Source organism: Arvicanthis niloticus, chromosome 13, assembly GCF_011762505.2.
Source record: "Arvicanthis niloticus isolate mArvNil1 chromosome 13, mArvNil1.pat.X, whole genome shotgun sequence".
Taxonomy (NCBI): domain Eukaryota; kingdom Metazoa; phylum Chordata; class Mammalia; order Rodentia; family Muridae; genus Arvicanthis; species Arvicanthis niloticus.
This window is the reverse complement of record NC_047670.1, coordinates 76,543,713-76,570,047: the sequence shown is the minus strand read 5'-3', so window position 1 is coordinate 76,570,047 and position 26,335 is coordinate 76,543,713. Positions and strand designations below refer to the sequence as shown.

At 49.2% G+C, this 26,335-nt stretch overlaps 1 protein-coding gene across 1 annotated transcript; it reads right to left on the bottom strand.

Moving 5' to 3' along the window:
* Nucleotides 1-326: 326 nt before the first annotated feature.
* Espl1 (extra spindle pole bodies like 1, separase) lies at nt 327-25,974 on the bottom strand. Its single transcript, XM_076912152.1, has 31 exons — nt 25,743-25,974; nt 25,299-25,442; nt 23,657-24,685; nt 23,373-23,477; nt 23,134-23,245; nt 22,067-22,203; nt 20,818-21,011; nt 19,841-20,080; nt 19,220-19,364; nt 18,994-19,132; nt 18,667-18,806; nt 15,911-16,045; nt 14,301-14,420; nt 11,811-11,982; nt 11,315-11,443; nt 11,045-11,201; nt 10,313-10,422; nt 8,092-9,077; nt 7,403-7,775; nt 7,096-7,254; nt 5,160-5,373; nt 4,879-5,069; nt 4,203-4,330; nt 3,975-4,097; nt 2,249-2,404; nt 1,983-2,153; nt 1,757-1,861; nt 1,464-1,579; nt 1,197-1,280; nt 923-1,087; nt 327-686 (listed from the first exon to the last, which is right to left on the bottom strand). Exons 2-31 carry the CDS (start codon nt 25,377-25,379, stop codon nt 470-472), a joined length of 6,333 nt encoding a protein of 2,110 aa, XP_076768267.1. The 5' UTR covers nt 25,380-25,442; nt 25,743-25,974; the 3' UTR covers nt 327-469.
* Between the last annotated feature and the right edge of the window lie 361 nt (nt 25,975-26,335).

Sequence of the window (26,335 nt, the reverse complement as noted above, 5' to 3'; positions counted from 1 at the left end):
ACAGTAAAGACTAGGCCGGCCTTGAGTTCACAGGGATCTGTTTGCCTCTCGCTCTGAGCATTTTGTTTTTGTTTTTGTTTTTGAGATAGGGTTTCTCTACATAGCCCCTAGCTATTCTAGAACTAGCTAAGTAGACCAGGCTGGCCTCTGCCACCCAATGGCTGGGATTAAAGGCGTGCAGCACCAGGCCCTCTTTTCAGCTTCATCAAGACAGCAAACTGTGTCCTGTGGTTTAGTCTTTCTTCCCAAAGCTCTCTAACTCTGAACCCTGTGGAGCAACTCTAATCTGCTTACAGTCAGAGCAGCAGTGAGGGGAGGAGCTTGAATTCTCACAAACCGAGGCTTGGTATATCTTTATTAAGGTCACATTAAAGAAAATATTTCATACAAAACACCAGGGAAAATCACTTTAAAAATTCTAAATAATCAAAACCAAGTTTGGAGGTAGTCACACAGCTTCTACCACAGATCAGACAGTTTCAGGTGTTTGCAGAGAGACAGGTAGGCCATAGGCTACAGGTGCAGCACCGATAAGATACTTGAGTCGAGGGGCCTGGCGGGCTTGGCTGGCATAGTAAAGAAGGGGAGCCCCTGGGCCTGCTCCCAGCCAGCCCTGCAGCAAAGCCTCTGTGTAACGGTCAATGTCCCGGTCAGTCACATCCCAGAGATTACCTAGAAACAAGGGGCTTGGAAGAAAAAATGCAGAAATACAAAGTAAGGGCTCTGTAACAACAAACATGGGAAGACATCATCCGTGGTACATGAGTAAAGAGGCTTGAACAATGAGGAGCTCCCTTGGCTTGTAGTTCCAGGGGACCCCGGGAGGGGAGGAAAGCCAGACATGTGAGCAATTCAGGAAAGAACCTGGGATAGGGGCTAGAGTTTTAATGCCCTAAGGGCAGATCTCACCCTCCAGCCTTACCAGCCAGCCATGATGTACTTGAGCACTATACCAGCTCCCTCCAGGTTCCCGTGCACGGCCAGGGCTGCACTGCTACAGCCGAACAGTAGGGCCACTGCTCGGCAGCTCAGCCGCAGGATAGCCTGCCCATCAAGGAAGCGGGCACCAGCTCCGTGCCCTGCATAGCTAAGGCAGAAGGAAGTGAACACTGAACACCTCCAAAATGCCCAATCAACCATAAAGATGCCACCCTCCAGGATGGTCCCCTCCCAACTTCCCTGCCCCAAACACTCACATATATAAATCACGCTCTGTCAGGGCCGCCTGCACCTGCTCAAGGCTTGGCACTTCCCCAATCACTCCTTTCCATCCAGCTTCACTGCAGGAAGAAGCTGCTAAGTCAGTATATGGCAGACAACCATGTAGCAAAAACCATGAAGCAGAGGGAGCAGCAGACAGAAAAGAGATGTAACCACCGACTCTGGAGCAAAAAGCAAACACAGATCGCCCTGCACAGCGCCTCTACCCTTCCCTACCCTACTTTAAGCCTTCATCACCTGACCTGCTAAAACTGGCTCGAAACCTCTCCTCTGTGCTTGACAGGTTACCGTGAGGGTTGAGCACATAGAAGGTATTCCGTGGGTCAACACCTTGGCTCAGCACTGATGAGGCCCCAGCCTGAGGGGAAAGCACTGACAGTTAGGTTCTTGGTCAGTCCAGGAAGCCCAGGTCCAGCATACTCTAAGCGACTTCCATAACCAACCCATCTGTGTTCCATTTCCATCTCCCCAGGGCTCTAGCATTCTTTCCTTAGGCTTTACAGCCAATCATGCAGGCCCATGCCCTGCTCCCCACCTCTTTAGTGATGGAGTAGCTGAGCAGGAAGTGGAAGGCGGGCAGCCGGGTGACTGGCAGTGCTCGGAGGCTAGGCATGCTTTCCCATGGCAGCTTTTGCAGGTCCTGGAAGAAAGCATTCCAGAGTCACTGTCACCAGCCACACAAACGCAGATGTCTGAAGGGACCTGGAGAAGACCTTGTGCTCATTACCCTCTGGGCACTGCTCGGTGCCCTAGCTCTTTACCTTGTCTAACACCAACACAAGATGTCGACTTGGAGGGGCCGCCTGGCTCTGTGCCCGTCCTACTGCCTCACTCAGGAGCACTTGTGCCCGCTCGGGTTGGGCTGGACACAACCCACATGCCAAGGCTTCAACATCTTGGCTGGTGAGGATTCTGGCCCCACTCAGAATGACCTACAGGAGAACATTGGTTAGTGGGTGTGGGTGCCATACTCCACCACAATGGCTGGAAGAGCAGAACTATTTTCCCCTTCGTTTCCTGAACTCACTTTCAGGAGAGCAGAGTCAGGGTATTCCCAGCCACAGCCCTGCAGAGACTCTTGTAGCTGAGAGGCCTCCTGGGCGAGGACGGGGTCGGCGCTGCACGGCAGCAGCAGCACCCTCCAGCAGCCCAGCACTTGTTCCTCCAGGGAGGTGATGAGTTCCTAGGGCAGGGAGCGAGCTTGCAGTTAAACAGAAACTATGTTTTATGAGTCAGGAAGGTCCATTAGTCTTAGATGTCTGTCTTTTCCTTTTCTGAGACACTCAAAGGTTGAAGACATCACTGTGTTGTTGACCAATATAAATGGTGGACAATGGGTCTATGTCTTTGGTCTGTTTTGTCTTTTCTTTTTTAAGATAGGGTCTTCTCTATGTAGCTCGGGGTATCCTAGAACTCACTATATAGACCAGGCTAGGCTCAAACTACAGGGATTCTAGGACTAAAAGTGCACCATACCTAGTCTTTTCTTTTGAGAGAGGACCTCAGGCTGTATGTAGCCCAGCCTGACCATGACTGCCAGCAATCCTCCTGTCTCAACTCCCAGGACTGGGACTGCAGGCTTATGTCATTGCACTCACGTCTTCAGTATTTATTTGTTGAAGTACAATTTTATGTTTCCCAGGCTAGCTTCAAATTCCCTATGTAGCCAAAAATGATTTTGAAGCTGGGCGGGCATGGTGGCCCTGTCTTTCTTTAATCCTAGGGGAGGCAGAGGCAGGTGGATCTCTGAGTTTAAGGCCAGGCTGGTTTACAGAGTGAGTTCAGGATGGCAAGCACTACACAAAGAAATCCTGTCTCAAAACAAACAAAACAAAAAACAACAAAAAACAAGACTTTGAACTTCTGGTCCTCCTGCTGCTGTTTCCTGAGTACCAGGATAACTAGCTGGTGTAACCGCACATGGTTTTTTGGTTTTTTGTTTTTCTGTTTTGAGGATCAAACTAAACACAGGATTCCTACATTCTAAGCTAATACTCTTCCAACTAAGCTATATTCACTGTCATTCATAGAGAAAGGAGAGAGGGAGGGAAGGGGGAGGGAGGAAATATACCCAGGCTCACCTCAAACTTGCTATGTAGCTAATGATGACCCCAAGTCCTGTTGTCCTGCCTCTGCCTCCCAAGTGCTGGGATTAAAGGAGAGGGCACCTCACATCGGAACATCTTTAAGCATTCCATTCCATATCTCCTTTTAAGAAGTCTGGAGCTCTTTTTTAAAAGTCCCCCTCATATGACATGTTTTGTTTACTTGGTTTTTGTAGACAAGGTCTTTTTTTTTCTTTTTTCTTTTTTTTTTTTTTTTTGGTTTTTCGAGACAGGGTTTCTCTGTTAGCCTTGGCTGTCCTGGAACTCACTCTGTAGACCAGGCTGGCCTCGAACTCAGAAATCCACCTGCCTCTGCCTCCCAAGTGCTAAGATTAAAGGCGTGCACCACCACTGCCCGGCTGTAGACGAGGTCTTAATTTGTGGTCTGGAACTCACGATAGCCCAGGCTGTCTTTGCACCTGAGATAACCCTCTTGCCATAGCCTCAAGAGTACTGCTATTATTGGCATAAGCAATCATGCTTATGCCATAATAATTGGTATCTAACAGCAGATCATAATTGGTATCTAACAAAGTTAGGACCTGAAGTAGCTCAACACTGACCTGGACCTCCTCTCAGAAGGTACTGTCCCCTATCCTCTGAGCCCCTCTGTGACAGGACTCAGCCTCTCACCCCGAGAGCACACACCTCCATCCTTTGGTCTAGTGCCAGCCGGCCGGTCCACCACACTCGTTTCTCAGTACAGCTGCTGTTTTCTTTCTGGTCCTTCTGGATGGCATCAAATTCCTTTAGCACTGCGCTTAGCGGGAACTATGGAAGAAGACTGTTGTGAGGTTCATCTTCCCTGACGATCCTCACCTTCCCACCCCTCACCCATAGAACCTGTGAACACTAGTCCTCGGTAGAGAAACCTACCTTATTTTGGGCAGTGGGGATCTTCACAGTAATTGGGGGGTTGTCCTTTTCCAGGCGGGTCAGTAAAAGAGTGTTGCTCAGGGTTCCAGGCTGGAGGGTGGCCAGGGCCAACACACAGACAGTCACCCCTAACACACACAGAAAACACACCCAGAGTCATGCAAACTTTCAGGAGGTACTTGCATGCTGGTCTTCTACACTGTCTCTCAAGACATCTTCAAGAAGTGTCCCCTAGTTAATGGAGTTCCAGGGAAGCTCTTTCTGCTACAGCTCCCTGTGAACAGGCAACTGGTACGTCTACGTGTCCCTCTCAGCAATGAACAAAGGTTTCCACTCAGAGTAAAGTGTTCACATCATCCCTTTTCATAGCAGGAAACTCCAGCCAGACATCAACACACACCGAAGAAACTACAATTCTGAATGCAGTGTACTTCTGGTGTGAGAAACAAATGTTAATATATAAAAAGGCATGACTAACGAGGGGTAGTGGTACACACCTAAAATCTAAGTACCCAGAAGGTGGGCTAACACATCAAGATCCCATCTCAGAAGAAAGCTAAAGACTTGACAAAGAGGACAAGTCTAGGTAAACTAGGCACTATCTTAAGCTCATCTACTCAGTCCTTCAACTCAATGTATAAAAGACAGGAGATGCAGGCAGAAGCAGATACTATACCACTGGGGATCAGAGCCAGGCGCTCCTGGAAACTGTCCTTCTCTGCCTGGGGGAAGTAGCCAGATCCCAAAGCCCTGAAGGAAAAGAGGCGCTGGATGCGGGCCAGTGGGACACAGCCAGGTCTCTCCTTCAGATCCAGCCCCTGCAGATGCTCTGCCAGTTCAGGAGATTCTTGCTGCTTCTGGGCCTTGCTGTAGGCAACACAAGAATGAGTCTGGCTCCTTCCAAGTCAGAGCCTTCCAGGCAGTTTACCCATTTTACCCTTGACAGCAAGCCCTCACCTGAGCTGTCGGTGCAAGTGGGTAAGCAGCTGGTGACGGCAGGTGATGGAGACAGACTCAGTAACAAGGAACGCAGTGGCACAGGGGTCCCGGTGGCCCAGACACAAGGCCAAGAAGCGGCAGAGGTGAGCGTAGAGCCCACTTGGAGGGCAATGACTAACACCACGGAAAGCAATGCTCAGTGAGTCAGAGATGGAATCCAGGGTAGAAAGATCTAGAAAAAAGTCAGGATTATTGCTAAACATGGGCACCCTGCTTCTTAATTAATAGGAACTTTCAAGGGGTCCGGATCTCACCTCCCATAGAGAAGAGCAGCTACTGCTTACAAGGGAATATGCCAAGACTACTCCTGACTGACAGGCCTCATGGCCTATTCTCCTCCAAGCCCCTTGTTACTATAGAGACAACAGCAGCTCAGAGACACAAAGTCTCTTACACAAAATGCAGAATCCAACCAGGTTCAGAGACTGCTGGAACTAGGAAGCCAAAACAATAGACAGTTTGGGAGATACAGGGATTGCTTAACCGTTAATCCGAGCGTTTTTAGAAACTGAGGCTCAGTGTTCCCAAGATCCGGGCCAGCTGGGACCACGGCGACATCGTGCCTCAAAAATTAGAAAAGGCCCGGCGTAGTGGTATATGCATATATTCTTACCATCTTGTCTGTGCCTCAACACATGCTCAAGAAGTCTCCCCTAGTTAATGGAGTTCTAGGTCAGCTCTTTCCGCTACAGCTCCCTGTGAGGAGCTTCACTGGAACTCCACTGGTAGGTAGAGGAGACAAGCCTCGGCTACACAGGAAATTCTAGACCAGCAGAGGCTACATTACACCTTGTCTCAAAAAAATAAAATAAAAATTTTAAAGCTGAGCCTTTGGGGTGTGGTGGTACACACTGGGTAATCCCAGCATGTGAGAGGCTGAGGCAGGAGGATTCAAGATTCCATCTCAAAAGCAAAACAAGGATCCCCCAACCAGATGGCTCAGTAGGTGAATAGGAGTACCAGGACTCCCAAAGGTGCCCTCTGACCTTTACAAGTAAGTATGCAAATGCCACTTTACAAAATAAAGGAAAAGCTGAGCCTTTGACCAGTACTGAGGAGGCAAAGGCGAGCAGATCTCTGTGAGTTTAAAGACAGCCTGTTCTACATAATAAATTCCAGGCCCACACATTGAGACCCTGTGTGGGGAAAAAAATAAGACAGGCTGGGGAGACGGTTCAGTTGTTAGCGTTTATCTGTTGTACAAACATGCAGAGCTGTGTTTGGAGGCTCAGCAACCACTGCAAGAGCCAGCCAGGCACAAAGGCGCACACTGTAACCCCAGTGCTAAGGAGGAGAAACAAGTGTAGGCCTGGGGCTTGCTGCAGCCACTCCATCAGTGAGCAAAAGCAAGTGAGAGACACTTGACATCTACTTCTGGCCTCTATACACAACTGCACACAAATGACACATGTGCAGCCACACATACATGAACACGCACACACATGCAGTGTACCCATCCATACATGAACGCGCGCGCAATATACCCATACTGTATGAATACACACACACACACACACACACACACACACACACACACACACGAAAAGAGCTGGATGTGATGCACATCTGTAATCCTAGAAGCCACCCTGGGCTACATGAGATTATGTGTCAAGAAAAAGTTCTTTAAAAATGTGGCTACCACCGGGCAGTGGTGGTGCACGCCTTTAATCCCAGCACTTGGGAGGCAGAGGCAGGCGGATTTCTGAGTTTGAGGCCAGCCTGGTCTACAGAGTGAGTTCCAGGACAGCCAAGGCTGTACAGAGAAACCCTGTCTCGAAAAAACAAAACAAACAAACAAAAAAACAAAACAAAAACGTGGCTACCAAAAAAGGATAGAAGAAGAACTGGCCCAGGCCTCTCTGGGTCATCTAACCCCAGTGGTCAGTATACTCACCAATGGGTGCAGGAACTGAGAAGGGCGGGAGCCAAGGACTAGGGTCACTATTGGCCTCCGTGTCTGGGTACAGGACCGGTCGCTCCGCCTTGCCGGAGTCCCGTCTCAACACCTCACATTCTCCTATGGGTAGACCAGGGTCTGCAGCTGCCTTCTCACCTAAGGAGAGAATACTGTTTTTCATGTTTCCTCCTTTGAGCTAGCAAAGGGTTTTCCTTCTGGGCCTTGGTACTGTTATTTCTTTAGTTTTGGTCCCAGGAACACCCAACAAACACCACAGAACACATGCCTTCTACTTCTCGCCTACCTGAGGCTGAGTCTTCCCCATCAGAACCCCTGAGAATCTCGAAGCTTTTTTCCAGCTGGTTGTCCACTGGCTCCTCTTCAGGGATACTTCTCATGATCTCCGGTCCCAGGCTGGCCCGGACACAGAGGGATGCCTTGGGACTCTCTTCTTCACAATGTCTTGAAACCACCTTCCTGGCCCTTCGAGTCCTCCCACTGAGACTGGAATGTCCAGGGGTACTACCTACAGGAACCACTGCATCTGTCTTTAAGCTAGGGCCCTTCCTAGTTTGACCCCGGGTACGGGAAGCAGTCCCTCGCCTCTTAGGTTCCTCCACAAGTTGTGCTTCAGTTGAAACAAGATCTTCCAGGTCACTGTCATCACTGAAGTTCACCTGTGACAGAGGGAAAGAGAAAAACGAAGGCCAAGAGACTCAACAACAGGGTCAAACAGCAGGTGGCACTATGGAGGCCCTGACAGGCCTCTGGTGACCTCAGAACTGACTGTCCATGGGGACACTTGCCACTCAAAGTCCATAGTAAGTCTCAGTTTGGAAAAGGAAGCGACAGAAGACGGAGGGGAAGAATGACAGAGGAACAGACCCACAGCTGAGAGGGTGCAGGGTGCTGCAGGCAGATGACACTCCACTTGGCTCCTCTACCAGGCCATACCCTGTCCAAAGCCATCCTCATGCCACAGTCCTGCCTTACCTTGAGGCGAGTCTGAGCCCTCCTGTGGACCCTGGGAGCCAAGGGAACCTCGAGCTTGCTCTTTGTGGAGATTTCTTCAAATATGGTGAAAGGGACACGAGGGCCAGCTTGCCTAGCCCGGCCTGGGGGCTTAGGGGTACAAGGTGGCCCTTGTTCTTCCAGACCTTTCTGAGAGCTGATGTGGAGGGGTGGGGGAGCAGAGGCTACCCGCCGTTGCCCCCGTCCAGAGCATTTTTGTCTCTGAACCTTAGTGGGCTCTAAGACTGGCCGACTTTTTATCAATGGTGGCTGCCAGCCCCAGGCGCTTGCAAAAAGTTCGGTAGTACAGCAGCTAAAGTGGGCCAGCTTTGCAAGGGCCTGAATCAAGAGCAGGTTGGCTCGCCAAAACTCCAAGCACTGTATCCGTGTTGCCACAAACTTCAGCCCAGATGCCAAGACCTTCCCCAGGCTCTTTGCAGATGTCTGACTCAGGCACTCCAATGCCAAGTGTGTGTACACTTGAGCCATGATCTCATCAAAGAGGCTTGGAACACAAGAGGGGGTTACTTTGTGACTCAGAGAAGCCTGAAGACTCTGCATGAAGCGCTTGGTGGCTGCAGGGCAACTCCTCAGCACAGCCTGCAGCAGATCCAGACCCTGAGCTTTATGACCTGTGGCCAGCCTCACTCCTGCAGTGACCAACACCCAGCGCAGACAGACTGCTGAGAGGGCAGGGCTGGCACACAGTAAACAGTCACAGCTGGGCAAGTGAGACAGGAAGCCAGGGTTGGGTGGCGGCTTGGTCTTCAGGACTGGGGAGGTGTTTGCAGAGGGCTGGATGGGACCAGGTTCCTTGAGCACAGTGGCCACCAGCTCAAGGGCAGGGCCCCTCAGGAAGGGTTCCTCCTCAGATAGGGGTGGGGAAGAGGGGACTTGAGCCTTATGCTTCCCTTTCTGCGTGTGCACCTTCTTTACTGAGTCTGGGTGCTGGGTCACCACACCAAACTCTAGGGAGAAAGCAGATCACAAATTACAACACTGAGAAATGGTCTCAAGAGATCCACCTCAGGGCTCAACCCCATGATTGTATATACTATTTACTTACAAATTACTCAGAACATCTATGTAACATATCAAAAAAGGAAGAAGGAAAAAAAAAAAAAAACCTAGTGTTTTCTTCCCACTCAACAAGGGATCAATACTCCAGTCCATACCCCACTCCTGTACCTCAAAGCTCTGTGTTCCTACCTGGGCTGGAGGAGGTGCACACAGATAACACAGGTAAAAATACTGACAAACTGGGCATCGTGGACACACCTTTAATCTCCAGCCCAAAATTAATCCTTTTTAAAAGTTAGTGTGTGGACATAATCATGCCACACGTGCATGTAGAAGTTAGAGGACAGCTTTTGAAGAGCTTTCCTCATCCCACCGTGTGGCTCAAGATGTCAGCCTTAATGTGTTGGGAGCCGCAGTGATTCGCCATTCCAAGATGGCACGGGCATCCTGTCCTCCCACTTGTAAACAACTGACTGCGCAGGTGCAAAAGGCAAAAGCGCGCCAAAGTCACTGCCCATCCCGGGGCGTAATATGGGGTGATGAGTGAACAGCCAATCAGAAGTGAACACGCCACTCTAGGGTACATATAGCAGTGCCTTTCCCGGGCTTGGGGTCTTTTCCGCTTTTGCTGTTACAAGAAGTAAATCTTCGTCTGTAGTGATACCCGATTACTGCCTCCGTGTCCTTTTTCGCGGGCAAAGTGGACACAAAAGAGGTGCGTGCAACATTAATGGCACGGAGCCATCTCTCTAGCCCTCTTGGTTGCTTTTTTAATCAAGATCTCATTACATGGCCTTGGCTGGCCTGGAACTCAGAGATCTGCCTCCAGAATCGTGGAATAAAAGACATGTGCACCACACTGGGGAGACAGAGACAGATGTGGTTAGCTCCATGAGTTTAAAGTTAAAGTTTACCTAGTGAGTTCAGGCCAGACAGGACTACACAGAAAGACCTTGTCTCAAAACAAACAAAAAATTACTAGCACTGAGAATCGACCAGAGATAGTTCTGCCTGTGCAGATTTGCTCTGGAGGAGGTGGGGACAGTAACAGTCTGACTGAAGTCAGTGTTGTGCAGAACCAGACACCTGTCTGACTTAGAATGCAGTCAAACCTTTACTTATATTGTGACATGTTGTAATATGAACTCTCCCCACCAAGCTCGGAGGGCACTTGGTAGCTCACCTGTGGAAGACTCGAGCAAGAAGAGAACTTGCTGCAAGTCTGACTGACAGAGGTCAATGTCACCCCGGGCCAGCTCCAGCTCACCCTTCAGTACAAGGAACAGGGCACACCTTGTGAGGAGGGGATGAGAACCAGTCAATAGACTACTGTTTTCCTGGAGTCTCTCCTTACCTTTTCGCAGGCCCAGGCCTCACATCTTTCCCTGAGTCCTTAAACTGACTTATAGCCTCTCTGGTAGGAACCTCCTCCCAGTGGTTCCAACCTTCCTAATGCCAAGACCCTTTACCTTTTAATACAGTGCCTCATGTTGTGGTGACCCCAACCATAAAGCTACTTTCACCGCTACCTCCTAACTGTAGTTTTGCTACTGCTATGAATCATAATGTAAAGATCTACATGCAGGATATCTGGTAGGCTGCTCCTGTGAAAAGGGTCTGGACCCACAGGTTGAGAAGCGCTGTTCTATGCAGTCTCATCCCAAATCACTTCAAGTAAATCACACCACTGCACTCCTCACCAAGCCCCACAGGCACAGAAGCTTAGGCACAGGCAGTTGTTGTCCTTTACAGACTAATCAGGCATATGAGCTTCTAACCTTGATTACCTCAGCACTGCCTGCTTAGCCTTCTCCCACCAGCCTCTCTAGATATAACATGGAAATTTCTACAATCACTGGGGAATCCACACTCAAAAGCACATGGCAGAAGCCAGCACTGGCGTCTTCTTACTTACCGTCGAGGTATCTGCAGCTTGGTTGTAAGTTTTAGGGCTTCCAAGCAAAAGGCCTTGGCCTCACTCACATTCCCCAGGCGGCCCAGGCGGCCGACCAGTCTCTCTGAGCAGGTCAGTACTTCTGTGAGAACCTGCCATTTTTGCACCAGATTTTCACCTGCAGGGAGTGAAAGACAATACGGAGCCATGGTCAGATTTGCTGAAGACAAAGCAGTCATCATATCTAATGTGTCCAATCCCATAGGGACCTGCTCTCCTCCTCAGACTCACCGTAATCCAGAAAGGGCGACTCCTCAGCTGCTTTCTGAATTGAGAGCACATTGCCACCCATCAGCAGAATGATGATGCTCCTGAGGAGCTTGTGGGCGTCTATCAGTGCCGTCTCTGGGGTCTGCCAGCCTGGTGTGGGAGAAGTGGGAAAAGATGATTGCAACAGCAATTCAACTTCAACTAAAATAGCAAATACAAGGCATTCTTCCCTCTGCACCATAGGCAGACAGAGCTAATCAATCACAGAGCTCTTTTCCCCGGAGATCCCTTGGGCGGGGGTTGGGGGGTCTTAGAATTCCTTTCAGTTTAACATTCCAAGCAGCTGTTCATTAAAGGATTACAGGTAGCAGAAGAAGTGAAACCATTTGCTGCCACAGGTAGGTTCCAGGTGCTGCTTTACAAGCTTGACAGCATGGGCAGATGGCTGCAAAGAACAGCCAGCACAAGAAGAAACCATGACCGCCATCCAGGAAAGCCAAAAGCCCCTTTCTTTCACCTTGATCCCAGAGCTGCTCTCGCAGGGCACTTGAGAGGAGGTTGGATGAGAGGCTGAGGTAAAAAGCCAGAATTTGCAGGGCCTGGACACGTAGCAAGTACCAAGCCTTGGATGACTTATGGAGGGCAGGGTCCCGGAGGACAGAAAGCAACAGAGAGACGCCCTCAGTCACCTGGGAGAGACAAAAAGCCAGAGAGAAACGTCATGTAAGTTGGAGAAGCCCCTAGAGGTCTGAGGTGCAAATCTCTGCCTTTAAGAATGGAAAAGCAACAACAACCCTTAAAAAACTAGAGTTTGATCAGAAGAGATGATCAAGGCCCACAACTAATTTGGAGCAAAACTGCGATCTTTTGGAACCAGCTAGCTTTCCTAGACCAATGCCTCCGCTCACCCAAACCACTGTTTCCTCTTTTTGAGATAGTTTTGCTACCCAGCCCAAGCTGACTTCAATGTCTAGCTCCTCCGGCCTCAGTCTTAGAATTACAGAAATGGCTATCATATCAGCCTGTGTCCCCCAGCTTCTAGCCCCCTTTCATGTATTCTGCCAATGCAGAAACAGGCAAAGAAAGAAATTAATATCTCTACTATCAGGTGAAGAAATTTCTACTGCTTTTCAGGGTCCTGAACATTCTGCCTAGCTGCAGGAAAATCTCAGAGCACAGATAAATATCATGAAGATCCCCCCAAATTTCCTGAGGTCCAGAGCCTTTGGAAATACAAGTGAGAAGAGAGTGTAGCTCAGTGGCAGGGCAGCTGCATGGCCTGCAGGAGGCCCCACTAATCCACAACACCACAAAACAAAAACTATGCAAGAAGGGTGGGGAAGGAGGATGACCACTGGCATGCAGACACCAGGACCCATATAAACACTGGATGGGCACAGGTGACTGTTGGGAGCCGACTTTAGCAGAAAGCGGCTAGATCAACTTTGCAGCCATCTGGAACCATATACCCTGACGAAAGATTTGGTTTTCAATAGCCTACAACAGCTGAAGCACACTCTGATATTCCACATATTTTGTGTTGCTGTTTACTGGCCCCAGCTGCAAGGTGCACGTGGTAGTCACGCCTGCAAGGCATTGCAGTTCACGTGCTGTCCACATGCTATCTACACCATACATGCTTATAAGGCGTACGTGCTATCCACGCCTGCAAGGCATTGCAGTGCACGTGCTGTCCACGCTATAGACGCCTGTAAGGCTTACGTCATATCAACACCTGCAAGGCGCGTGGTATCCACGCGCCTACAAGGCACGTGGCAAAAGCCTATAAATAGCTCAGAATTCCCTTCAATAAACGAGACTTGATCAGAATCTCTGTCTTGTCTCCATTCTTTGCGTCTCTTCCCCTTTATCCCCACTCTCTCTCTCGCTAGACCCTGACCCTCGGACCGGAACGGGCAGTACGGGCTGCAACAGTTTGGCGCCCAACGTGGGGCTCCAGTAAGCGCAACAGTTTGGCGCCCAACGTGGGGCGCCAAACTGTTGCAGCCCGTACTGCCCGTTCCGGTCCGAGGGTCAGGGTCTAGCAAGAGAGAGAGAGAGAGAGTGGGGATAAAGGAGAAGAGACGCAAAGAATGGAGACAAGACAGAGATTCTGATCGAGTCTCGTTTATTGAAGGGAATTCTGAGCTATTTATAGGCTTTTGCCACGTGCCTTGTAGGCGCGTGGATACCACGCGCCTTGCAGGTGTTGATATGACGTAAGCCTTACAGGCGTCTATAGCGTGGACAGCACGTGCACTGCAATGCCTTGCAGGCGTGGATAGCACGTGCGCCTTATAAGCATGTATGGTGTAGATAGCACGTGGACAGCACGTGAACTGCAATGCCTTGCAGGCGTGACTACCACGTGCACCTTGCAGCTGGGGCCAGTAAACAGCAACACAAAATATGTGGAATATCAGAGTGTGCTTCAGCTGTTGTAGGCTATTGAAAACCAAATCTTTCGTCAGGGTATATGGTTCCAGATGGCTGCAAAGTTGATCTAGCCGCTTTCTGCTAAAGTCGGCTCCCAACAGGTGACCTTCCTAATGCTTAGACCCTTTAATACAGTTCCTCATGTTGTGGTGACCCCCCAGCCATAAAACTGGCTTTGTTGCTACTTCAAAACTGTAATTTTGCTACTGTTATGAACTGTAATGTAGCCGGGCGGTGGTGGCACACGCCTTTAATCCCAGCACTTGGGAGGCAGAGGCAGGCGGATTTCTGAGTTCGAGGATAGCCTGGTCTACAGAGTGAGTTCCAGGACAGCCAGAGCTACACAGAGAAACCCTGTCTTGAAAAACAAAAACAAAAACAAAACAAAAGAACTGTAATGTAAATATCTGTGTTTTTCAATAGTCAGAATACCCCTGTGAAAGAAAAGGTCCTTCAAGCCTTAAATGGGGTCGTGACCCACAGGTTGAAAACTGCTGTCCTAGGGCAAGCTCTGGGCTCAGCTCCGTCCCAGTCTATAGGTAATATGGGCAGTGGGAATCATAGAAATCACCTTCTGGCAAGCCCAGCAAAGCTGACTTCGAAGCAGAGCACAGGTCAGTGAAAGCAGCTGGTACGTGTCCATCGTCTGGTCCAGACTCTTCAGGCTTGACTCTGCCTCTTCCAGATACAACTAAAAGCAGACAGATGATACCACCCACATGCTAGTTAGACTCTTCAAATTAAAACCAAGTGAAAATTTTGCAAGAAAGGCACTGAATACTATATTATCTCAAATATTATAATCTGCAAAAGCTATTTATTTGTTTGAAGCTTAAAACACTTTCAGTTAGCCAGGCAGTGGTGGCACACGCCTTTAATCCCAGCACTTGGAGGCAGAGGCTGAGCGTGAGGCCAGCCTGGTCTACAGAGAGTTCCAGGACAGCCAGGGCTACACAGAGAAACCCTGTCTCGAAAAACCAAAACCAAAACAAAACAAAAAAAAGCCAAACAAAAAAAAAAAAAAAAAAACACTTTCAGTTAACTACCACAGCAAAAAAAAAAAAAAAAACAAAAAAAAAAACAAAAAAAACAAAAACAAAAACAAAAACAAAGAAACAAAGAAACAAAGAAAAGCCCTAAAGGACAATAGATAAACACCCTCAGCCACCTGGGAAAGACAAAAAGCCAGAGGACAGTCACATAAAGGTTCCCAGTGCACATCTCTGCCTTTAGGAATGAAGGGAAAAGTCAGGCAGTGATGGGCATGGCTTTGATCCCAGCACTTGGAGGCGGAGGTTGAGTGTGAGGCCAGCCTGGTCTACAGAATGAGTACCAAGACAACCAGTGCTTATACAGAGAAACCCTGTCTCAAAAACAAAAAACAAAAACAAACAACCACAACGACAAAAACCCTCATAGCCAGAGAGGTGTACTCTGGGTAAAGGGACCAATACAACTACAGACAGGGGACACATACAGGAAAGGAGAGTGAGGGGTACGTATTGACTGAGGTGGTTAAGGCTTGGTTCCTGGCATTCACATGGGGTAGTTAATAATAAAATCCAGAGGAGCCAGTACCTTTCCGACCTCCACAGGTCCTGCATACATGTGGTACACATGCAGACAAGGAGGCATACATATGTAAATTAATAAATACATGATATTGGGATGTAAATTAATGAAAAAAATCACTTCTATTAAAAATGTTAAAGACAGCTGTGTTATAAAGTCAGGATAGTAGTGTTCAGGGTGTCACAGAAGCCATGGAGTCTTTTAGGAGGGAAAGAAGTGATCAAATCTTTGCTGACTGGCAGAATCAGAAGGTGACATGCAGAAGACAGAGCCTGGGCTTGAGCCTAGTGGCAGAGCTCTTATCTCTCATCCAGTGTGCCTGAAGCCCCGGGTTCAACCCCCACCACTGCTGAGAAAGAACAGGGGTGGTGGGGAGACTGAGTTAACCCAAGTATGACAGTCCCACACAGGTAATAAGACATCAACTAAGTCAGAAGGAACAGGTGGGCTGATCTGCACAACTCAATGACCAGGAAAGGAGTCTCCAGTTCCCAAGGTCGCCTCCAGAATCCTCATTCTGATGCATTACAGCCAAATCTTCTCAAGGAAAGATGGGACTTTAAAGCCATTTGGCCCCTGCAGCCTCAGACTCAACAAGCCAGTACTCACCTGGGCATAGCTGGGACAGCCAAGGTTCAGAAGTAGCTGGGCAAGCTGACAGGAAGAGCTGACTGCCTTTGCGTGGTCCTGTAGTCTCTTAGATACAATCTGAAGGAGCAGGAGGGTCTCCAGACCCTGCAAGGGCTAGTCATCCAAGAACATGTTGACTCAGCTCCTGCAAGAGCCTGTATGTCCCCCAGCCCCCCAGGCTTTTGAAACCTGGGACCTTGGGGTGTTCACAACATACCCAGAAATCTATCTATCAACCACCCCCAGGAGACCTACAACCACCTTACACACTTTGGGCCTTGAGGCAGGGTGTCATGTGACCCAAACTGGCCTCACTCAAACTTGATGTGTAGTTGAAACTGGCCTAAAGTTTAGTGGTGGTGTAGTACAGGCCCTTAGTCCTAGCACTTGGGAGGCAGAAGCAGGCAGAGCTCCATGAGGTTAAGGCTAGCCTGATCTATAGAGGGAGTTCCAGGACATCTAAGGCTACACAGAGAAACCCTGTCTTAAAAAATAAAGAACAGACCCTCTCAAGCTGCCATCCCACAGACACGGATCACAGAACAGAGTTTGTTAAGCCAAGTTGCCAGTTTGTAAAGGACTCGATTCAGCTGGTTAAAAGTTGCACCAAACCCGACAGAAAAGAATTCCAGAGGATTGCCACAGCCTCAGCGATGGGATTTGTGAGCATGGGATTCGCTGGCTTCTGTGTGAAATGGATCCATGTCCCTGTAACACTGTGGGTGGCTGAGTCCTTTCTCACCCTGGGAACTAGTGAGCAGAAGAGGGTGTGTCAAGCTCATGGAGCATAGAGTTGTCTGGACACTGTGTTCTTCTTCCCTTTCCTCCTTCCTGTGACTTATTATTATTATTTCTAAAAATAATTTCAAAATAAACATTTTTTAAAAAAGAAAAGAAGAAAAAGAATAAAAAGACAGAAAAACTGGCCTCGAACCCCTAGCCACCTGCCACTACTGCTCAAATGTAAGACTACAGCCCCTTCTGTTTTAAAAACAGCCACAGTGGCAACACTTACAATCCCAATACTGAGGAAGCGAGGTAGGACCATAGCTGTGAGTTAGAGGCCAGTCTGGACTGCATAGCCAGACCCTATTTAAAAATAATAATAATAATAATAATAATAATAACACAATAACAACGGTGCACCGGGCGGTGGTGGCGCACGCCTTTAATCCCAGCACTTGGGAGGCAGAGGCAGGCGGATTTCTGAGTTCGAGGCCAGCCTGGTCTACAGAGTGAGTTCCAGGACAGCCAGGGCTACACAGAGAAACCCTGCTCGAAAAACCAAAAAAAAAAAAAAAAATGGTGGTAACACCTTTAATCTTAGTGTTCAGGAGGCAGGCAGGTAGATCTTAAGACTACACTGTAGTCTCGGGCAAGCCATAGACATACAGTGAGACCCTATCTTCAAAATAAGTAAATAAATAGAAAAATAAAGACCAAATGAATAGGGAAAGCAGTGCAGTTAGTAGACTACTGTTTGCCTAGAATGTAAACAATTCCTGGATTTGATCCCCAGCACCACACAAATTAAAGGCCTAGATGCCAATCACCACTGGCAAACGGGCATGCACTGTGAACCAGCACCGTGCCAGGAGGTTCCCAAGCACCCGCATATGAATTCTCATGAGATTCCATCTCAGTGGACTGGAATAGGAGACTGAGACCCACTCACAGCGGTCTCGTAACTATCTAAGTTCCTGTAAGTGTTCATGTGGTCGACCCAAGACTCAAATCTAGGTCTGAGCTACTGCTTCAGCCTCCTTGTGCTAGACTTTTCAAACCGTATCTAAATAAACTGTTTTAATCTTTTATGGTAACTGGGGTTTAGCCCAAACCCTGAACATACTCAGCAAGTGCTCTGCTACAGAGCTACCTATCTTACTTTTGGAAAGACTGCCTTTATGATTAAGGCTTAAGGTAAACCTGTACTGTCTTGGCCTGCCTGGCAGCTGGGATTGCACGACTGGGTAGGCACCACAGTCACTTTGCTTTCCTTGTATAGTTCTGAATATTGGGTGGGTCTAAGAAGAGCATGAGGGAGCCCCTTAAAGTTATACATAAAAATACAAAGCTGGCAACCGGCAAGATAGCTCAGCAGATAAAGGCACCTGTCAGCCTCATAACCCAAGTTAGATCCCTGGAACCAGAGGGGAGTAAAGAACTGACACTCACAGTTGTCCCTGGTCAGTAATCCCAGAATTGGGGAGGCAGAGGCAAGTAAGTTCCAGGCCAGTCTAGTCTACAGAGCAAGTTCTAGGACAGCCAGGGATTAAAGATTAAAGTGTTCCAGGGACCACTATTAGCCTGGAACATTTAGTAATTCCTAAGGTTAACATTTGAGTTTTCCGTTTCCACAGAACATCTTCCATGCATCATTGTGTTAATGTTAACAATGGATCAGATAAACTGATGCTTCCCACCTCTGTGGCACTGGGGGCTGAATCCAGGACTTGGCATTACTGCTCATACCTGGCCAACCACTGAGATATAGATTTGCTCCCTACCCCCATTTTAAAAAGAGGGTATCACCATATAATGCAAACTGGCCTGTAACTCATAATTCCCCTGCCTCAGCCTCCCAAGTGCAAGTGCTAGAGTTACAAGTGTACAGTACCACAGCCAACAGAGTCCATACCCTTAGGCCGCATGGCTTATCTGCAAGTGCACAGGTCAAAGGTGAGGGTGCTCGGTCCTAGTTTACCCCTGTGGCAGAGACTCCAGCCATCCCTTACCTTTGCCACCAACTGATAGACAGCCACCAGGATTTGCAGGGAGGCTGCAGTCTGCTGGAGACACCGCACAGCTGGGGCTGGCCCCTTGGTAAGCACTTCCTTCCACAGAGTCAGGGCCTGGTCCAGGCATTTGGACTGAGCTGTAAATCAGAAGATGACTACTTTCGCCACCTGGCCATCTGAAAAGAACTTGGCTTTCTGCATGCCATGCTGTGTCTTTGTGCCAGCCTTCCTCCCCACTGTCCCACATCCCCAGCACAAGCCCAGCCTGTGGCACAGCCTAGGAAGCCTCCAAGATGCCTGCGGCAGACTGTTGACTGCCCTCACCTGCATCAGCAGCCAGATTGAAGGCAATGTTACTGTACAGAAAACGATCTTCCTGCAGTTTATCTTCATAGTTCAGATCATTGACTTCAAATTCCTCCAAGTTAATAGGGGCCTGGGCTCTCCGATCCCGCTCAATACCCTGGATGAAAAAGAGAGGTTTTGAAACAAAACCCAGGACTGGTACCAGCTCGGTGGGAGCAGCCTGGTTGGGCTCAGTTCCACATACCTCCTGCATTTTGGCCTCTAAGGTACAGATGTAGAGCCATAACAAGGCCTGAGCTTTATCATCCAGAAGGCGATCCTGCTCCTGGGTCTCAGGACTCACAGACTCCAGAAGCTGCAGGGCCTCCTGGATAGCATCCAAGGCAGAGCTGTAGAAAGACACACTTAAGTGGGGTGCAGCTGGTCTTTGCTGCTTTGTGGGTTCTTTTCCTCCCACCTTTATCACCCTGGTTTCTCCCCCATCACTAAACAGGAGAGAAAGAAGGATAGAGCGGAGGGATGGAGGGAGGAGAGGAGGGAGACACTGAGATATTTCTGAATGTGATTTCTTGTTTCTTCTTTGAGCACTACTACTAACAAACTACCACAGACCACCCCCCCCCATGACCAACAAGCACCAACCCCACCTCTGAAAAGTTCCAAAAGCCATACAATTGCAAAAACTGCCTGCAGCTGGCAAAACCATGCCTCTGTTAGAGCATGAGGCAAATCACAGTCAGCTGCTGCAGACAAAGAACTGTGCTTAAAACGAAGGGAGCACTCAGCAACAGAGTAGGAAACTGATCCTGTATCAGCAGCATTAGGACGTGCAGTGGAAGAGGCCTCCTCAGCTACCCCTCCTCACCAGTCGGTCTGCTGGGCGAAGTTGTGGTAGCACAGCACTTGGGCCAGTTCCACCAGGTAGGTAGCTCGTGCCCAGGCTCCAGCTGCCGTCTCTTCAGGGTTGAGCTCAAGCAGATCACAGATGACGTTGAAGCGTTCCTGCCCAGTGTCAGCCCGCACTGCCTTGTAGGCCCGCAGCTCCTCCCTCAGTAGCAGAGACTGTGTCTCTGGGTCCCAGCAGCTTAGGCTGTCTCGCAAAGTCCTGAAGGGCAGAGCAGCACAGGGGTGAAGACCCTGAAGACAGTTTGCACCTTACAAGGGAACCTCAGCCTTAGTTTGGCATTTCGCTGTGCATCTAATTGTGTAATAGGGTCATATGGCTCCTCTAATGTACGGGGCTCCCTGAGGATCACATCCTGTATCATGGCTTACAAAACCCTGTGTGGTCTGGCTTCTAACCCCTCTACTGACAGGCTACATCCCACCCTATCTCCCCTTCCTCCACGGCAGCTCCCGGTCCCAACTTGTTCCCACCCTAGCGCCTTTGTATTCTGTGACTAGTTCCTTAAGGCGTTTAATGATGGATTTCTCCACATCTTCAGGCCTTACCTACATCACTTCTCAAAAAAAAAAAAAAAAGACTTGCCTAAATGACCCAGTAGCAGGTCATGGTCTGTCTTCGTGAAAAATACATACAATGCACGTGGTTGCATTTCTCCAAGTCGAACAAAAAACAAAACAAGAACATTGCTTCTGACCACTGTGCGCCCTATACCCAGACACAGGTACTCAAAGCATAATTGATGAAGAAATCACTTTCAAAATAAGGATGGAGGAGGCCGGGCCCAGCGGCACATCCCTTTAATTCCAGCACTAGGAAGGCAGAGGCAGAAGGGTCTCAAGGCCAGCCTGGTCTATAAAGCAAGTGCAGGACTACATAGACTGTGTCGGATTAAGGGACATGGGCAGAAGTGATGGTCCTCCTCCTGTCCAACTCACTGCAGTTGTAGCTCCTTGTCTCCTGCCCTGGCTGCATCCATTTTGACCCGAACCCAGAAAGTGACTGGCTCGACCATGTGTTCCACACTGTAGGGTTTCAGAGCTGCCAGCCATAAGGTCACCATCTTGCAGCCCTGGGCCTGTTTACCCAGTTTCTTCAAGCTCTCCACATGCAGCCGGAAGCACCTATGTAGCTGACCAGAGACAGGAGAGAGCTGAAACATGGAGCCACTAAGTGTGCACAGCACAGAAAGCAAGCAGACACTCAGTGAGCACATGGAAGAGAGACAGCAGGTGGCCCTCCTCCCTCTCTAGAATCCGAGAACTAAGCTTCCAGTACCCTCCGACTGAAGGACCTGTTCCACTTCCTATGACTCTTTCTCGGCAAATGGGACTATCTGATTGTGACCAAAATGCAGGGCCACTCTTAGGTTTCCCTTTTTTCTACCTCCTTCCTACCTAGCCAACTCAAAATGAGGGCCTTGTACCATCCACTGCTTTCTCTCATGGCTGTTCCCGCCCAGGCTGTCACGGGAGCCCCACAACCCAGGTTTATGCCCTTCACTGTTTGCCACAGTGACGCCCGCCTGAGGTCATGGCTCCATCTATAACCCTCAGCTCCTCGTCCCTTACTTGAGACACAGTCCAAGGCCCCAAACTACCCACGTCACTTGCCACTGCAGCCAACCCATCTTTTCAGCCCATTCTGAAGACCCTGCCTTTCACTCTGGCTGAACAAAGAAGTGCCCTTGAGGGAAGTGGGTAAACTTTCAGAACATGTAGATGTCTGAGATCTAGGGCAAGAATCCGACGTAATTAACTTGAGGCAAGTATTACACTAGAATGTCCCTGAAGTGCACTCAGATGATTCTAATGTGAAGCTAGGATTGGAACTGGCTTAGGAGAACGCCAAACATAAAACAAACAAACAAACAAAAAAGCCATTTTAGGATAAACTGCCAGGTGAGGAGGTAGGTGGATCTCTGGGACTTTTTGGCTAGCCTGGTCTACATAGCAAATTCCAGGCCAGTTAGAGCTACACAGTAAGACCCTGTATCAAAAAAAAAAAAAAAAAAAAAAAAAAAAAAAAAAAAAAAAAAAAAAAAAAAAAAAAAGGAAGGAAGGAAGAAAAAAGCAACAGCACAGGCAAGATTGTTAGGGAAACAATGCCCTAGGCAGGGCTGCAGGCTAGCCCTTTCATGACTCCCACAACATAACCTCCCTTTCCACATCTCTCCTTCCCTTCTACCTTCTCAGGAGGCACTTCGGGACAAGCACCTGACTTTGCCAAGCCCAAGTGCTGACAGACTGGCTCTGAGATGGCACGGGCCTCCTCATAGAGCTTCTGACTAAAGAAGCTGTAGGCCAAGTTGCTGGTGTAAGAGGCTGTGGGGAGAGAAAGGACAACTAATGTTAGAGTCATTGTTTTCTGTGCTGCTGAGATGCTCAACGTGGGGTCATCTCATTAGCTTCTAGATGAGAACACTGGCATCCAGATCATCAGGGAACACAGGGGAGGACCAGCTTTGTCTACATCAGCTGCTGCCCACCCTCCCTGAGAAAACTCCCACCATCGGCCTCTCCACACTTGCACGAGGGCTGTCTTGCCTCCTCCTTCCCTCACACCACTGGTACCACATTACCTTCCTACTCCGTGAGCATCAGACCCTCTCTAGCTCAGCACCAGTTGCTAGCTGTGCGTACACAGACATTCTCTCCTGGACACTGTCATGAGGCAGGACCCTGAACACCTAATTCAACGGTGCTCAGACTCCTTGCCCATCCTGGACTCTGCTTTTTTTTTTTTTTTTTTTTTTTTTTTTTTTTAAAGGTTTATTTGGGCTGGAAAGATGGCTTAGCGGTTACAAGCACTGACTGCTCTTCCAGCAAACCTGAGTTCAAATTCCCAGCACTCGCTTGGCAGCTCACACCTGTCTGTAAGTCCAAGACCTCACACCCTTACACAGACATGCATGCAGGCAAAACACCAATGCACATAAAATAAAACCAAGTAATTATGTAAACAAACAAACAAACAAACAAACAAAAACTTACTTATTTTTCTGAGACAGGGTTTCTCAGGATAAAAAGCTCTGGCTGACCTGGAACTCATTCTGTAGGCCAGGTTGGCCTCAAACTCAGGAGACCCCCGCCTAACCCCCTTGCTTTCTGAGTACTGGGATTAAAGGTGTGTGCCACCACGCCCAGCTGTTTGTTTTTTCAAAACAAGGTTTCTAGGTGTAGCCTGGGCTATCCTGGAACTATGTAGTGATAGCTGTCCCCTAGAGCTGTGCAGCTAAGCCCCAAGGCACTAACCAGTCATGCCCAGGTAGTCAGCCAGCTCTCCGCCTGACAGGCCCTCTAAGGCCTCCAACATCCAGACAGCAGTAGATCTGCAACTGTCCACTAGCTGGGCGAGCTCAGCTACCTGAAGGAACAAGAAGGTTGAGGGGTCAGAAGAGTCAATGCAAGGTCCACTGGGACTTCCTCCCCCTAAGACCGAAACCAAAGCTTTTTGTTTTTTAGATGGGGTTTTCCTGACTCCCAGATGGTACCTGACAGCCTTGGGCAAAGTCATACATAATCCCAGTGAAGAGGTGGAGACCCTGGAAGTGCATCTGGAGCAAGCACTGCTGCTGCTTGGAGGATGCTTCGGAGACCTGAAGGAAGAAGGAAGGGGCGGGCTGGTCTGAAACCTGGAGACAGTGAGCTTTGAGTTAACTCCTGCCTGGAGTCCTTGAAGCCTGGCACAGCCCAGAGAGCAACTTACCAAGGATCCAGAACCTTCCAGTTATTTACAGAGCCACACTCCCCACCCTACTCTAGGTCCTTAACTCACTTCTCGCAGGTGCTGGACAAGGGAGCGGTATCCCCCAAGAAAAGCAAAGAGATTCAATATGGCATCAAGTCCGTAGTGCCTCTTGATGCCTCTTTCCAGGCCTGAAAGGAAGAACTGGCAGCTGTCATACAATGCCCGGAGCGGGGCTGAGGGCACCCTGATGCTGTTGTTCAGAAGAGTGGCTGCCTTTGTCAGGAGCTGGGCCACTGCCCCTGGTCTTTCTTCTGCAGCTTCCAGCAGCTCAATCCCCATCTGGCATAACTGGAGGCTGGAAGCTATACTGCTATTCTCTAGGTGGCCCCAAGCCTTCTCCACTGCTCTGCTAGCCTTGTGGTGGTGGTGGTTCCAGCAGAGTCGACGGCAGTGTTCCAGGGTGAGTTCCAAGAGGCAGAGGGCCCTCTGAGGAGACAGGGAATCAGAAGAGCTACCACCCTCACCTACTAAGACTCTGATCACATGCCTGGAAAGCATGTCATACAGGAAGTCAGCATCGGCTTCATCTAGACCCTGTCCAGCCACGTCAAACAGCTGATAGGCAGCTACTACTCGACAGGCTGTTGGAGAAGCAAAGTGAGGGATCTCACAAGGGATGCTGTCATCCTCCAGGAGCACCAAGAAACTCAAGGCCTTCAGCCGAGTTGAGAACGCAGCTCGCCGCTCTGACAGTGCTTCTGCACCCTTCCAAAGCAGAGAGAAGCTGCCCCGGGTCACGGCCTCATAGTCCTGAGGGGCAGCCTCTCGAGAGTTCTGTACCAAGCAGTCATGGAGAGGCTGGGCAAGGCGGAGCACAGTGTCCGGGCTTCCCTGAGTCAAACCATTACGAAGTAAGATGAAAAGAATGCGTTCCAGGTAGAGGGGGGGACGCTGTGGAGTGGACAACAAATAGCCATCACAGGCCAGCTCTGCCAGGTCCAGAATACTCCTCAGGTGACCAGGGCAATCGAGCTTGGCAGTCAACTGCTGGGTGCAAGCCCTCAGGATGGTATCACAGACTTGTCTTCTCTCAGTTCGAGATCTGGACAGGAACTCCTAGGAGAAAATATTAAGCCGGATGAGCAGAAAAGAGAGGTAAAGAAAGAAAAGTAGAAATCTGTCCAAATTAAGGCAAGACACAGCCAGGCTTCGTGGCACAGGCCTGTGTTAAGGCAAAAAGAAAGTTCAGGAGCTTCCTGGGCTTGAGTAAGTTCAAGGCCAGCTGGGGCCATTTAGTGAGCACTGTCTCAAAATAAAAAAGTGAAAGCTGGCCAGGCTTGCTGGGACATGCCTTTAATTCCAGTATTTGGGAGACAGAGGCAGGTGGATCTCTCTGAGTTTAAGGCAAGCCTGGTCTACATATTGACTTACAGGACAGCCAGAGCTGTGTAGAAAGACCCTATCTCAAAAACTTTAAACATATATTTATATAATATATAGTTTATACATTATATACTGTGTGCTATATATGTTTCTATATAACATATGAAGATATATAAATTATATATGTTATTTTTTAAAGTAAAAACAGCGGTGAAGTGCTTTCCTGAATGCGTAAGATCCTGGGTTCAATGGAAAAATAATTAAAAATAAAAACAATAAAAGGGAAAAGGAAAAAACACAGATACTCTCAGAAACTAGGTGTGTCCTGAGCCAGAAAGGGCCCCACCTTCAAGTCAGACAGCAGTTCCTGGGTCTCCTCTTTGCAGCAAAGCAGAGTGGCAAAGTTGACTCCTTTGAAATTCCTCATGGCAAAAGTATAGATACAACGAAATGGTTTGTAGAAGCCAGCGAAGGGTTGTAATGGAAATAACTGGAGGGAAAAAAAGAGAGATTGAAGGTTGTAGGAGGCTTAAAAGGATGAAGCAGGCAAAGAATCCCACCAGAAATCCTATGGGAGGAGGGGGCGAACATGCCTGGACGCTGGGCTCCCGTTATAAACTGAGGAGTCCACTGTTTGTCCTCCAGTACGTCCCTTGTCCTCCGTGTCCCACCAGGCCACCCCAGGGGTCTCCACAGGGTCCTGGGCGCCGACCACGCTCTTTCAGGGGCTGCCGAGCCTCCGCGGAGACGCCCCGTTTCTCTCCAGGTCAGCAATGGGAACGTCACCTACCGCGGCTTGAGCGCGCGCTCAGCAGACCCTCCGCGCTTTACTTCCTCGAAGCCACCGTTCCTCACCAGTCTAGGACTAGCCCCGAGCCTGAGCTCCACCAAACACCGGGTGGGCACGCTTCGCTTCGTTTTCCGCGCCAGCACCTCCTTTCAAATATCCCTAGTGGCCAATCAATGAGAAAGTAGGCCGGCCGCGTGGTACTATGGGAGTTGTAGTTTACCCGCCGCGCTACCTGTCACGTGTTCCTGGAGAGGCGGGTACCGCTCTGGGCCGGAAGGACTCCGGGGCACTGGCTGGTTCTTCAACTGCTGTCAACTACAGTCACTTTGCAATCCGGTGGTCAACCTCTGCGTCTTTCTTGCCTTTATCCCCTGAGCTCAGGCAGGATTTTAAATTTCAAGAGAATTAAAATACTAAGAAACCCATATGGCTTGCTCAGCGTTACTAGGGAGGAAAGTGTGGTTGCCTTTGACAGATTTTGCCAAGGATCAAGGATTGCTTCCTAGCACCCACAGGGTGGCTTACAACCACCTGTAACTCCAGGGATCCTATGTCCCCTTCTGACCTCTTCTGTCATATGGTCACATATATCC

Coding starts and splice junctions, on each gene's coding strand:
- Espl1 (XM_076912152.1), bottom strand. CDS start 25,379: ATGAGGAATTTCAAAGGAGTCAACTTTGCCACTCTGCTTTGCTGCAAA. Junction 5,070..5,159: donor CACTTGCACCGACAGCTCAG/GTGAGGGCTTGC, acceptor TGTTGCCTACAG/CAAGGCCCAGAAGCAGCAAG. Junction 4,098..4,202: donor TCCCCACTGCCCAAAATAAG/GTAGGTTTCTCT, acceptor CTTCTTCCATAG/TTCCCGCTAAGCGCAGTGCT.